Genomic DNA, 13,705 nt, shown 5'->3' with positions numbered 1-13,705 from the left:
GCCCTCGTCATTTGGTTCTCCCTTACCAGAGCCCACAAGCAATGGAACCAAGTTACTATGGAATGGAACCTGTGAAACCATGAATGCAAATAAATCTGTCCTTGTTTAAGGACTAATTTTGAGAGTATTTTGTCAGAGTAATGGAAAGCTAGCTAAACACAATTTTATGCCCAGACAAGTCTCTCTACCAGCTTTTTATATACCACAATATAGAGAGCAGCTCAGTTTCTTGGTGTTTTTTGTTTTTTTTTGGCCAGTCCCTGGGCTTGAACTCAGGGTCTGATTGCTGTCCTTAGGCTTTCTCAAGGCTAGAGAAAGGCCACTTGAGCCACAACACCATTTCCAGCTTTTTTTTATGTATGTGGTACCAGGGAATTGAACCCAGGGCTTCATGCATGCTGGGCAAGCACTTACCACTAGGCAAAACTGCCTCTTGGTTGTGCACTTATTTTTTGTGGGTCATGGGGCTTGAACTCGGCCTGGGTGCTGATTCCTGAGCTCTTCAGCTCAAAGCTACCACCCTACCCATGGGCCTGGGCATTGTCCCTGAGCTCTTTAGCTCAAGGCTACCACCCTACCTTTGAGCCAACCTACACTTCCCATTTTTTAGAGGTTAATTAAAGAGTCTCAGGTCCTTTTGTGCCCAGGCTGGCTTTGAACCTTGATCCTCAGATCTCAGCCTCCTGAGTAGCTAGGATTACAGGTGCGAGCCACCCCCACCCCTGGCTGGATTGAGCTTTTTTATGACTAGAATTTCCAAACAGGTACCAAGTTCATTCTGTTGATTCTAGTTTCTTTGCTGTTACTGACAACAAAGTAGGTCTCCATCTTAATATCTTTCCCCTACCAATCATATACAGCAGCTAAATCCTTGAGAAAGAACATTTATAAATGAGCCTAAACTCCAAGAGACTCTTTTTTTTTTTTTTTTTTTTTTTTTTTTTGCCAGTCCTGGGCTTGAGCTCAGGGCCTGAGCAATGTCCTTGGACTTTCTCAAGGCTAGAGCTCTACCACTTGAGCCTCAGCACCACTTCCGGCTTTTTTTTTCTATGTATGTGGTACCAAGGAATCGAACCCGGGTCTTCATGCATGCTAGGCAAGCACTTTAACCACAAGGCCAAACTCCCGGCCCTCCAAGAGACTCTTATGTCCAATTAACCACCAGAAAAACTGGAAGTAGTGCTGTGGTCCAAAGTGGTAGAGTGCTGGCCTCGAGCTGAAGAGCTCAGGGACACCACCCAGGCCCAGAGTTCAAGCCCCATGGCTGGGGGTGGGGGGTAGGGAAGGTGAGAACCAAGAGGGTAAATTCTTACTGCTTTTGATCAGTGACATGCACCTCCTTCTTTTTGAAAAGAGGCATGGTCTTACTCTGCGGCCAAGGCTTATTCTAGAACTCCTGGAGCTAAATGACCTTTCTGCCTCAGTTTTCCAAACAGCTGGGACTTCAAGCACATGCAATTGCACTTCATTTCCCCTCTTTAAGATTGCTTAGTTTGGGCCTAGTGGTAGAGTGTTTGCCTAGCATACACAAAGACCCAGGTTTGATTCCTTGGTACCACATACATAGAAAAAAGCCAGAAGTGGTGCCTGAGGCTCAAGTGGTAGAGCTCTAGTGTTGAGAAAGTCCAAGGACAGTGCTCAGGCCCTGAGCTCAAGCTCAGGACTGGCAAAAAAAAAAAAGATTGCTTAGTCTGAAAACAAAATGCCTATTTCTTCCCATTAGATTCTGTGCTTAATTCTCCACCTCTGGGAGAATTACATGGCTTCAGGAAAAACAACACAAAAGCACTCAAGCAAAATGGGGAGAGAGATGGCTTCTCTTGAGTTCTGAGGGTCCACATGAAAGAAGCAGGGGAGCGTGGAGATCCGTCAAATTCCTCCTTGACCCAGAGAAAGCAGTTGGGTATACTCCATGTGAGGCCACATTCCAGAAGCAGGTCAACATCCAAAGTATTGGGGCTGACAGATAAAGCCCAATGCCCATCAGCTGGGCTGGAACTCTGGCTAGGAAATAAATCACCTCCGTATTCCCACTCCCCAGCTCACCTTAATTCACAGAGAAATGACCTGGAGATCTTAGCAGCCTTGAGGATGTCTCCTCCCAGGGGCAAAGCTCCTCCACTTGTAAAGGACACAAGCATCACAGGAAAATGCCCATCCCAGAGCCCCTGACCCTCAACAGTCGGCTTCCCTGCTCAGGGAAGATCAGAGATGTAGCCAGGAAGATGCAGGGAAGATTTAATTTACATAGCAGCCACATGGGGCCCAGTTAGATGGGGCAGTGGAGGGAATTTACAACTCCAGAGGGAAGGCACCCCCCAGCCCCTTCCCCTGGGACACAGTCCTCATAGACCCTTAGATGGGGCTCCCACAGTGTGTAGAGGACTGCTCCAGTTGACAGGAAGAGATGTGGGAATAAGGCTGTCCCCAAGTAGGGGAAGTCCATGGCCTGGAGTCATTTGCCTATGCGGTGGGCCCAGGGGTCTGCAGACCAGTCCATGTCCTGGGCACAGTCCTCATTAACCTGGCGGCCCTAGAGGAAGCCCTCTCGGCGGAACTGTTCCTGGAGAAGGGCACGGTACTGGTCAAATCCCCCTTCCACCCGGGTGACGCCGCCTCCTTCACACACCCACAGCTCCTTGCACACCAGCCGGATAAAGCGTTCATCATGGGACACGAGAATCACGCCACCCTGTAAGACAGGAGAGCTCCAGTGTGCAGGAGTACCAGGAGTGCCTGGGCCCACCATGAGCAGTGCAAAGGCCAACTCACCTTGAAATTGTTCAGAGCGCGACCCAGAGCTTCAATTGTCTCCATGTCCAGATGGTTTGTGGGTTCATCCAGGATATAGAAATTGGGGCTGGAAGGCAGAACATAGGCAGGTTGGCAGTTATGGGATCTAGAGGGCAAGAAGGGGAAATGGAAGGGCAAGAACTCTGGGAATCGAGGACTCACCAAGGCATGGTCATCTGTGCAAAGGCTACACGGCTCTTCTGGCCTCCAGACAAGCTGGCAACAGGGCGCATGGCCAGTTCTCCAGAGACTCCGTAGCGACCCAGCTGGTGGCGATACTCCTCCTCAGGCCGCCCTGGAAAAGCCCGAAAATTAGATGAGATCTTGGTCCAACTCCCTCCCTTTTCTGCAGCCCTTCCTCCAAATGCTCATGTCCTCACCACTAGATTGGGGCAGGCTGCTCCATACCAACCCAAGACCCGACTGGCTGCAGGGGTCATCCTCAGCCCTCCTGCTTCAACCCAAATCCCTGACGCACCGGGAAACTTGCGTGCAAGCAGTTCTACAGCACTGACGTTCAGGTCCAGCTGCTCTACGTGGTGTTGGCTGAAATAGCCAATCTTCAGATTCCTACATGCAAAGATGCGGTTAGAAGGCACTGAGTCTGAGAGTCTACATTCCTCACTGTAGGTGGTGTGAGTCAGGATGTGTGAGTGTGCTTGGTGGGGCACCTTACCTGTGGGCGTGTCTGATGCCTCTGACAGGTGCCAGGTCCCCCATAAGCAGCTTTAACATGGTAGACTTCCCAGCCCCATTCTCCCCAACCTATAAGAAGCATGAGCGTGTTAATGAGTGTGTACAAATGTGTGGAACAATGGAGGGAAGGAGAGGAGATAGGGGTCCCAGGTGTCTTGACAACTCCTAAGCAAAGAAGAAAATCTGCCTAGAAGAGTCTAGTATAACTGTAATCCTAGCTACTCACCAGGCTGCGGTCTGAGAACCATGCTTGCAAGTCAGCCCTGGCAGGAGTCTGAGACTCAACTGAAATTAACCACCAAAAAGCCCAAAGAAGAGCTGTGGCTCTTCTTGCTAGGTTCTACTTGCTAGCCTTGAACAAAAAAGGTAAGAGACAGTGCCCTGGGCCAAGTTCAAGCCCTAGTCCAAACACTCATAAACACACACAAAATAAATAAAAAGAAAGGAAGAATACATTGACTGGTGAAGAAAAACAAAAAGGGCCATAGGCTGGTGGCTCACACCTGCAACTCTAACAACTCAGAAAGGCTGAGATCTGATGATTACAGTTTGAAGCCAATTGAGGCAAAAAAGTCCATGAGACTTATCTCCAATTAACCACCAGAAAACCAGAAGTGGAACTATGGCTCAAAGTGGTAGAGCACTAGCCTTTAGCAAAAAAAGAGCTCAGGACAGTGTGCAGGCCCCAAGCTGAAGCCCCATGACAGACAAAAAAAGCAAGCAAACAAAAATACCATAAAGGTAACAATAAGTGAGTACTTCCTAAGTGTTCAGAATTTACTTGTCCCATAACCAAGTGAGGGAGGTATTACCATTCTTTATTAGAAAAGGAAACCACCGGTACCAAGTTAGACAATCCTGCAGATAGGATCTAAACCTAAACATTGACCTTGAAACTTGTGCTCTTACTTCAATGTTTCATTGTTGAGATAACTCAGAACAGAGTTCACTAAGGTAAAATATTCTAAGTCCTCATAAAATGCTGAATGCCAGTGTTTGCATTCCCAAGGGCAGCCCTGTGAGGCTAGAGCACTGGGGTAGGAGCAGCACATAGATGCCTGTGTACCTCCTCCCTCCATGTCCTCAGGCTTGGGTCCAATCCACACTGGTTGGAGTGGAAGACTCCTAGCACACAGTTAAGAGAGAAACAGTAACCATACCACACATATCCGAGACTCAAGGTCAGCAGAGACAGACAGATGACTGAAGATGACGTGTTTAGGATCGTAGTAGAAATCCACTTCATCTAGCTGCAGAATTGGCGGTGAGAACTTCTCAAACCCATCGGGGAACCTGTAAGAGGTCCAAGTGAGGAGCATGCCAGGGTTGGTCAGAAAAAAAAGAGGCTCCCTACCTGCCCTCTGGCTTAGTACTCACTTCATCACAACCTCAGATTCTTTGTCCACAGGCTTCAGCTCAGGTCTGAGGGGAGAGATAAGAAGACAGGATGCACTGGGTTTCATGTCTTAAATTGTGTGTGTGTGTGTGCTGATACTGAAGCTTGAACTCAGATTCTCACATTCTTTTCTTTTTTATGCCAGTCCTGGGGTTTGAACTCAGGGCCTGGGCACTGTCCTTGGACACTTTGTTCAAGGTTAGTGCTCTGCCTCTTGACCCACAGTGCCATTTCCAGCTTTTTCTGCCTATGGGGTCTGGAGGAATCAAACCCAGGGCTTCCTGCACTCTACCACTAAGCCACATTCCTAACCTCAGTTCTCACATTCTTTTTTTTTTCTTTTGGTCAGTCATGGGGCTTGAACTCAAGACCTAGGCACTGTCCCTAGGCTCTTCAGCTCAATAGTGCTCTACCATTTTAAGCCACAGCACCACTTTCAGTTTTCTGGTGGTTAATTGGAAATAAGAATCTCATGGACTTTTGTGTCTGGGCTGGCTATGAGCCATGATTTTCAAATCTCAGCCTCCTGAATAGCTAGGAATATAGGCATAAGCCACCCCAACCTGGTTCCCAGGTCTCACATTCTTGCTCAATCTGTCTGTCTGTCTGTCTGCCAGTCCTGGGGCTTGAACTCAAGGCCTTGGCACTATCCTTGAACTTTCTTTTTTTTTTTTTTTTTTTTTTTTTTGCCAGTCCTGGGCTTGAGCTCAGGGCCTGAGCACTGTCCTTGGACTTTCTCAAGGCTAGAGCTCTACCACTTGAGCCTCAGCACCACTTCCGGCTTTTTGCTATGTATGTGGTACCAAGGAATCGAACCCAGGTCTTCGTGCATGCTAGGCAAGCACTTTAACCACTAGGCCAAACTCCCGGCCCCCTGAACTTTCTTAAGGCTAGAACTTTACCACTTGAGCCACAGCATTACTTCTGGGTTTTATTGTGCACGTGGTACCAAGGAATAGAATCCAGGGCTTTGTGCATGCTAGGTAAACACTCCTATCAGTAGGTCACACTCTTGGCCCTTCCTTGCCCAACTTTTTTACTCACGAGTGGCACTGTATCAAGTGGTAAGTGGAACTGAGCTATCCCTCAGTCCTAACAGTTCCAGCTTGTTGCTGAGTAACAGAGACTGTCCAGTGTGTCTGCAGGGTTGGCTCTGAAATTTGATCCTCAGATCCCAGCTTCTTAAGTAACTGGGGTTATAGAGGAGAAACACTGGCACCTGTAATTTCTTTTTTTCTTTTTGATGCCAGTGCTGGGGTTTGAACTCAGAACCACCTGTCTTCCTTAGCTTTCTCACTCAAGGTTGGTAGTCTACTACATTTTGCTTTCAGCTGGTTACTTCTATATAAGAATCTCATGGACTTACTTTCTTTCTTTCTTTCTTTTGTTTTTTTTTTTTGGCCAGTCCTGGGCTTGAGCTCAGGACCTGCGCACTGTCCTTGGGATTTTCTCAAGGCTAGAGCTCTACCACTTAACCCTCAGCACCACTTCTGGCTTTTTCTGTGTATGTGGTACTGAGGAATCTAACTGGGGTCTTTGTGCATGCTAAGCAAGCACTCTACCAGTAGGCCAAATCTGGGCCCTCTCATGGACTTTCTTGCTCAGATTTGCTCAGGTCTCAGTCTCCTGAGTAACTTTATTTATTTATTTATTTATTCATTTATTTATTTGCTTGCTTGCTTGCTTGCCAATACTGGGGACTGAACTCAGGGCCTGAGCACTGTCCTTGGGCTTTCTCAAGGTGAAAGCTCTACCACTTGAGCCACAGCACCACTTTTGGCTTTTCTATGTATGTAGTACCGAGGAGTTGAACCCAGGACTTTGTTCATGCTAGGCAAGCATTCTACCACTAGGCCGAATTCCTGGCCCATTGATTTTTTTTTTTTTGTCATGGGCTTGAACTCAGCACCTGGGTATTATCTCTTAGCTCTTTTTGCTCAAGGCTAGTACTCTACTACTTTGAGCCACAGTGCTACTTCTGGTTTTTTGGTGGCTAACTGGAGATCAGAGTCTCACAGACTTTCCTGGTGGGCTGGCTTTGAACCATGATCCTCAGATGTCAGTCTCTGGAGTAGCTAGGATTACAGGCATGTTGTTGCTTTTTGCCAGTCCTGGGCTTCAGCTCAGGGCCTGAGCACTGTCCTTGGACTTTCTCAAGGCTTAGCACTCTACCACTTGAGCCTCAGCACCACTTCCAGCTTTTTTCAATGTATGTGGTACCGAGGAATTGAACCCGGGTCTTCATGCATGCTAGGCAAGCACTCTACCACTAGGCCAAACTCCCGGCCCCTTCCAGCTTTTTTCTATGTATGTGGTTCTGTGGAATCAAACCCGGGTCTCCATGCATGCTAGGCAAGCACTCCACCACTAGGCTGAACTTCCGGCCTAAGAGAGGGTCGCATTATGCAACCTATGTTTGCATGGAAACTACTATGGAGCCTAAGCCGCAACCTGTAATAGAGATTACAGCTCTATGCTACCACGCCCCACTGAAAAATAATTTCATTATGGGTAGAGGTATGGCTCAGAAGTAGAGGCCTTGCTTAGGACTTGAGTTAAATTCTTAGCAGCCAGCCCCAGGGCTGGCAAAATACAAATAAATACAACTGAAGCTGAGGCAACAGGATCATTATTTCTCTCTATGGGATACATAGAAGGTTGAGGCAAGCCTAAGGGTTTTATAGTACGACCCTATCTCAAAACAACAAAAAAATCCAAATTTATAAACAAAAGATGGCTTTTGTTTTTATGGGCCGGGGGCTTGAACTCAGCCTGGGCACTGTCCCTGAGCTTTTTATTTTTAGCTCAAGGCTACCATCCTATTCCTGGGCCTGGGTGTTGTCCCTACCCTTGAGCCAAACCCCATGTCTAGTTTTCTAAAGGTTAATTGGAAATAGAGCCTCGGGTCCTTTTGTGCCCGGGCTGTCTTTGAACCTTGATCCTCAGATCTCAGCCTCCTGAGTAGCTAGGATTACAGCGTGAGCCACCGCCCTAGCCTCATGTCATAAAGTTTTTATTTATTTATTTTTTATGTCATAAAGTTTTTAAGCCTTACCAATCTAATTTCCCTCCCAAACTTTTAGAAAGGTTGCTTTAAGGCTGGGAACATGGCTTAATGATAGAGTGTTTGCCTAGCATGCACAAAGACCCAGGTTTGATTCCTCAGTATCATACACACAGAAAAAGCTGCAAGAGGTGAGCTCAAGTGGTAGAGTGTTAGTCCTGACAAAGCCCAAGGACAGTGCTTAGGCCCTGAGTTCAAGCCCCAGGTCCAACAAAAGAAATAGAAAGCAAGACCACAGTATTACCTTATACCTATCGGGACAGATAAAATTAAAAAATAAATGTCAGGAGCAGAAGGTACATAAGCCTGTAACATTAGCACTTGGCAGGAAAATTTAAAATCTGAGACTAGCTTGTGAGAGGGAAAGGGAAGAGGAGAGGAGAAAAGAAGAGGAAAGGAGAGGGGAGAAATGAGAAAGGGAAAAGAAAGGAAGAAGATAGGAGAGGAGGGAGAGAAGGGAAAAGAAAGAAGGGAAAAAGAAAAGAGAAGGTGAGAAGAAGGAAAGTAAGGAACCCAAAAAAGCAAAACAGAAAAACCAAACAAGCAACAGAGCGGTCTGACAGGCAGGGTGGTACTGCCTACAATCCCAAGTGCAGAGGCAGGAGGCTGCGTTCCCAAGGAAGACTGACTCAAAGAAGCAAGGAACAAAAAACCTGGCGGATGTTCAAAAAAGTCGAACAGAGATTACTATGTAAGCCAGCAACTCCTAGGTATGTACTCATTTGAAACAAAAACTCTTACATTTATAAAGGCTCACAGCAACATATTACCATAAATCAAAATGGAAAATAACATAATGTCCATTACTAGATGATTAATATACAAAATGCTATAAAATGACAACAGACTGTTATTCAGCACAAGAAACAAATGAAGTATTGATGCCGATGCATGCTACAACTTGGATGAACCTGAAAAAATGCTAGACATCAAAGATGCTAAATGATTCTGTTTTTAAGATAAAAGCCAGGCAGGCAGCAGTGGCTCACGCCTCTGATCCTAGACCTGAGGGTCCAGATGGGCATGAAAGTCCTTGAGACTCTTGTCTCCAATTAATCACCAGACGTGGTGGTGTGGCTCAAAGTCATAGAGCACTGGCCTTGAGCTGAAGAGATCAATGTCAGCCCGCAGGCCCAAGTTCAAGCCCAGTGACCAAAAAAAAGGGGAGGGGAGTGCTGGAAGCATAGCCTCATGGCAAAGTGCTCACCTACTATGCATGAAGTCCTGGGTTCAATTCCACATATACAGAAAAAGTCAGAAGTGGCACTGTGGTTCAAATGATAGAGTGCTAACCTCGAGCAAAAATTTTCCGAGGGCAGTACCCAGACCCTGAGTTCAAGCCCCAGTACTGCGCAACCCCTCCCACCCCACCCCAAAAAAGAGTAAGTAGTTGTCTAGGCCTAGGCCAAATTAACCCTCCAAGAGTAACCTTCCCCACTTCTTCCCCTTTCCTACAGGGGAGGAAACCAGAGGAGGATGCCAGGCTCCCTCCCATTCTGGAAGGGCAAACAGTAGCTTGCAAAACGAGGGAAGAAGATAAAGGGAGCAGGTCGGGGCCAAGGCCATGTACTCACAGCTTCTCCAGCATCTTGAGTTTACTCTGTACTTGAGAGGCCCTGTTGGCATTGTAACGAAACCGGTCAATGAAAACCTGGAGGAGGAGGAGGAGGAGGAAGAGGAGGCCCTGGTCAAGCTCTCCCTACCCCTGTTTGACAGCCCACAGGATGCAACTCTCATCCTTGACTCTCCCCATACCTGGATGTGCTGGCGATACTGCTGCTGTGCCTCATATTCCCGCTGCTGGTTGAGCAAGCGCTCCTGCTTGCTCTTGATGAAGGTCTCAAAGTCTCCCCGGTAGCCATCTAGCCGCTGGCTGTGCAAGTGGATGATGTCTGTGGCGATGGCATTCAAGAAGTTGCGGTCATGAGAGACAACTAAGATTGTGGAGGGCCACGTCTGTGGAGTCACAGGAGACCAGGCTCGTTTGAGAGGGCAATCAACTCCTGGGCCCCCAAATGTCACGGAGGTAGACTTTCCTAGAACCTACTCCACAGCTTCTCCCCAAACTCACCTGCAGGTAATTCTCCAGCCACAAAATAGCCCTTACATCCAGCATGTTTGTAGGTTCTGGAGAGAAAGTTGGGGAGCACATACTTGGGATCAAAGGCCTAGAGAATTAGGAATTCCGCTCCTCCCAAGTCAGGGTGCACTGTTTCAAACTCACCATCTAAAAGCAGGAGATCTGGCCTATGAGAAAGAGGAATGTAGTGTGAGGTTTCAGGTCGGTGGCTTACTGTCACGTGCACAAAGCCAAAGCCCATTACCCAAAAGGCCCCAGATACAGCGCCATGAGACTCACCTAGCAAACAGGGCTCGGGCCAGAGCCAGTCTCATCCTCCAGCCACCTGAGAACTCCCTACAGACAGACAGAAATGCAGGGGTGGGCATGTATCAGGGCAAGCAGGGGCAGAGGCAACAGTGTTTAAGGCCAATGAGAATGCCAAGACTCACTCACCTGGTAGGCTGCTGCTGCATTTTTGGTGTAAAGCCAAGCCCAGCAAGAATGACTGATGCCCTAGGAATGAAGAGATTGAAGAATCCAGTTAGAATAGTTCAGAAGAGAGAAAATGAAATGCGATGGAGGAAAGGGACCTTTTAAATACCTCGCAGGTGCCTTGTCAGCCTCAATCTCTTCCAGTTTGGCATAGATTTCTGCCAGCTGTGCAGCTTCGGAGCCCTCTGCCCTGGAGAGAGAAAGCAACCAGCCTTAAGTTGGGACAGTCTAGGAGGAAGATGTTTTGTATCTATGCAGGTGGAAAGCAGGTCACTGGTTCCCTTGTTGTTAGGATAAGAACAGAGTACAGAAAAGAGGCACTTGAAACAGTGAAAGCAATGGATGTTGTGTGAAGAATGAGGGCTTTGGAGTCCCACAGAACCCAGTTCCAAGCTCTAATGGTCCCAAGGACTTTCATATCAATTGTACTGCTTGGTACTCCCCAGTCGAGAACCCCTACCTGCCAGCAGCAATCTGGCTGCTGAGCTCCCTCTCCCGCCGCAGCAGGTCCTCTCTCATGCTATCGCTCTCCAGCACACTCTGCAGGGCTGGGGTGTCGTCTCCAGCAACCTCCTGCTCTACATGCAGCAGGGAAATGTGGGCTGGAACCCGCAGGCTCCGGGTGGCCAGCATCTTCAGTAGCGTGGTCTTCCCCAGCCCATTCCGTCCTACCAGCCCATAGCGGCGGCCCCACGCCAGGTTCACATCTGCTCCAGCCAGCAGTACTCTGCAGAGACAGAAAGGAAAGCAAAGATGCTTTAGAAAAAGGCTTGTGGCAATTTCACAATAGCTCCTAACATTGATTTAGCTTCCTTTCAGCGATCCAGATTCTCCCTTAATTGGAAAAAGAAAAATCATGCCCACGACACCTCTGCCTGACCCTCCCCACCATTTTCTCACCTATCACCAAAAGATACATCAAAGTTCTCAATCCGCACATCATAGGACTTGTTCTTGCCAGATGATTCCAACCGATTCTCCTTTCTGCTGCCTGCCTGGCTAGCTGATGCCTCTTCCAAGACTCTATTAAAGGGGAAAAATGGGTGGATTTTAGGGATTCCACTCTCTGGGCCCAGCAGACAGTTCTGTCTCCTAAGCCATTCTTTCCAAACTCACAGAGGGCTGCTGGTCTTCAATGTGTCCTTCTCGGATCGTTTCTCCTGTTTTGCCTTCAGTCGAGCCTCAGCCTTCTCTAACTTCTTTGCATTCACTGTCTAAGTGAATTCCAAACATAACCACTTTACCTGAGGTACAGGCATGGGAAGGAGTCCCGAGAGAGAGAGAGCACTTTAACTCCTCACAACTTACCCAGGATGACCAGACTCAAAGATTCAAGGAAAGACATGATCATAAATCCCTCCCCAAAGATACTCCAACATTTACAGTCAACTCCCACACCCATCACAGTCACAGCCCCCAGGCTTTCTGCTCCTCACCGAGGACTGTTCTCTCTTTAGCAGTCCTGGAAGTTTGGTGTCACAGTCTGTAAGCGAGAAGAAAAGCAGTCACCTTCTCCCTGAGGGAAGGGAAACTAATATTTTGAGTAACCAATAAGAACCAGTTATAGACACAAAATTTTCAAGAAAGTTGTTATAATCCTGGGAGTATTGTCTTTGACTTAAAAATTAAACTCTCAGGGATGGGAATGTGGCTTAGTGGTAGAGTGCTTGCTTAGCCTATATGAAGCACCACATAAACAGAAAAGGTTAGAAGTATTGCTTTGGCTCAAATGGCATAGAGCTAGCCTTGAGCACAGAGAGGCTCAGGAATAGTGCTCAGGCCCTGAATTCAAGCCTCCCAACTGGCAAAAAAAAAAAAAAAAGAAAAAAGAAAAAACAAAAACAACAACAAAAAAAACCCTCTCACAAAGGCATAGATGTTAAAACACTTAAACTCCTACAAAATCATGCTGTTGGTTAGAAAGTTACAAGAGTGAGGAATGAAACAAAGTTTACCCAGCTCCAATGCCCAAGCTCTTCCATCCCATACCCCAAAGCTTGGAGAATCCTCCAACTCTACTCTTTTCATCACAGGCTCCTCTTGCCCTCATAAACATGTCAACTAGCTCCTACACTTGTCCCGAGATGCAGAGGGGCAGTGGAGGCAAAAGTCAGTTAGTTCTGTCTCCTCTCACCGTAGTTTTCTGTTATCTTAGACAACTGAATGGGGGCGTCCAAAAGCACCTGGCTGTTTCCCTGGCTCGGTGGCTCAGCCCTAAACGGGTGGGGATAGAAGGCAGTTAGGAGTGGAAGAAGAGGTCTACGTCCATCAGACGTGTCGGCCCGTCCCTCCTAGCTTGTCTCCGGGCCGTTCGCCCCCCTTCGCCTCCCTCAGTCTCACACCGGAGCACTCACAGGCGCAGAGTGTTGTACATGCGCTGGCACACGGCTCGGATGCCCGCGTCATCTTTGCTGTCCCCAGACACCTCTTGCAACAGTTCCCCCACAGCTTCCACCAGGTCATCCACAGACTCGAAGTCCGCGCTGCCGCTGTGCAAGACGCCTGGCGGGGCGCGGCAGGGCGGGGAAGATACCGGGTAAGGTGGACAAACAAGCAGTTTCAGAGCCCGGACGCCCCAACCGGGGCTCCAGCCGTGACCGGCCCTCGGGACGAGAGGTCACACAGAGGGGAGACCTGGCTGCACCAATCCTTAGACTTTCCCCTCGCCATCGCTTTGGCCTCCCTAACACGTTAATTCGGTTTGGCTCACCAGTCACGTAGTCGAAGACCTGTCCGTCAATTTCGGGGAACTCGCTCCGCAGGATTTCGGCGCAAGTCGCCATGTTCCAGCCCGGACCTCGTCGGCGCAGACGCCGTGAGATCTCGGATTAAGGCCGCCCCCTGTCTTTCCTCCGAAAACGCGCCCCTGCTCCCAAAGCGCATGCGTAACGGTGACGTAAGACAGGAGCAGAGTGCTCGAAGCCCGAGGGCGTGGCGAAGGAGAATGGAGAAACCTTGCGCACGCGCAGCTCGGAGTCCAGCCCGAGTTGCTCCCTCTTGCGCCTGCGTGGCGAACTGGGTGGAAGGTTAGCCACACGTGCAGTACTCGCTGCTTCCGGAGGTGGAGCTCCGGAGCCGGGAGGGGCGGGGCAGGCAAGGCTTGTCCAGCTGGGCAAGGGTGGTCCGGGAGCCTCCCTACTCCGAAGCTGACGTAGCAGTTTGGTAGCGTTCAGGCCTTCCCGGAGGTGCGCCCGCCCGACAC

General features: G+C 48.6%; 1 protein-coding gene across 1 annotated transcript; it reads right to left on the bottom strand.

The window, feature by feature from the left end:
* Nucleotides 1–2,224: 2,224 nt before the first annotated feature.
* On the bottom strand, nucleotides 2,225–13,385 carry Abcf3 (ATP binding cassette subfamily F member 3). Its single transcript, XM_090343064.1, has 21 exons — nucleotides 13,214–13,385; nucleotides 12,858–13,005; nucleotides 12,638–12,717; nucleotides 11,940–11,986; nucleotides 11,620–11,717; nucleotides 11,404–11,526; nucleotides 10,964–11,230; nucleotides 10,613–10,693; nucleotides 10,465–10,524; nucleotides 10,309–10,365; nucleotides 10,174–10,196; nucleotides 10,021–10,076; nucleotides 9,705–9,905; nucleotides 9,524–9,600; nucleotides 4,867–4,911; nucleotides 4,650–4,782; nucleotides 3,470–3,558; nucleotides 3,272–3,363; nucleotides 2,956–3,088; nucleotides 2,773–2,860; nucleotides 2,225–2,692 (listed from the first exon to the last, which is right to left on the bottom strand). Exons 1-21 carry the CDS (start codon nucleotides 13,284–13,286, stop codon nucleotides 2,534–2,536), a joined length of 2,130 nt encoding a protein of 709 aa, XP_090199190.1. The 5' UTR covers nucleotides 13,287–13,385; the 3' UTR covers nucleotides 2,225–2,533.
* Nucleotides 13,386–13,705: the final 320 nt, after the last annotated feature.

This window comes from Megascapheus bottae, chromosome 1 (assembly GCF_031878675.1).
Source record: "Megascapheus bottae isolate mThoBot1 chromosome 1, mThoBot2.hap1, whole genome shotgun sequence".
NCBI lineage: Eukaryota > Metazoa > Chordata > Mammalia > Rodentia > Geomyidae > Megascapheus > Megascapheus bottae.
Note: the sequence above shows the minus strand (reverse complement) of the source record. Positions and strands in the feature narration are given on the sequence as shown.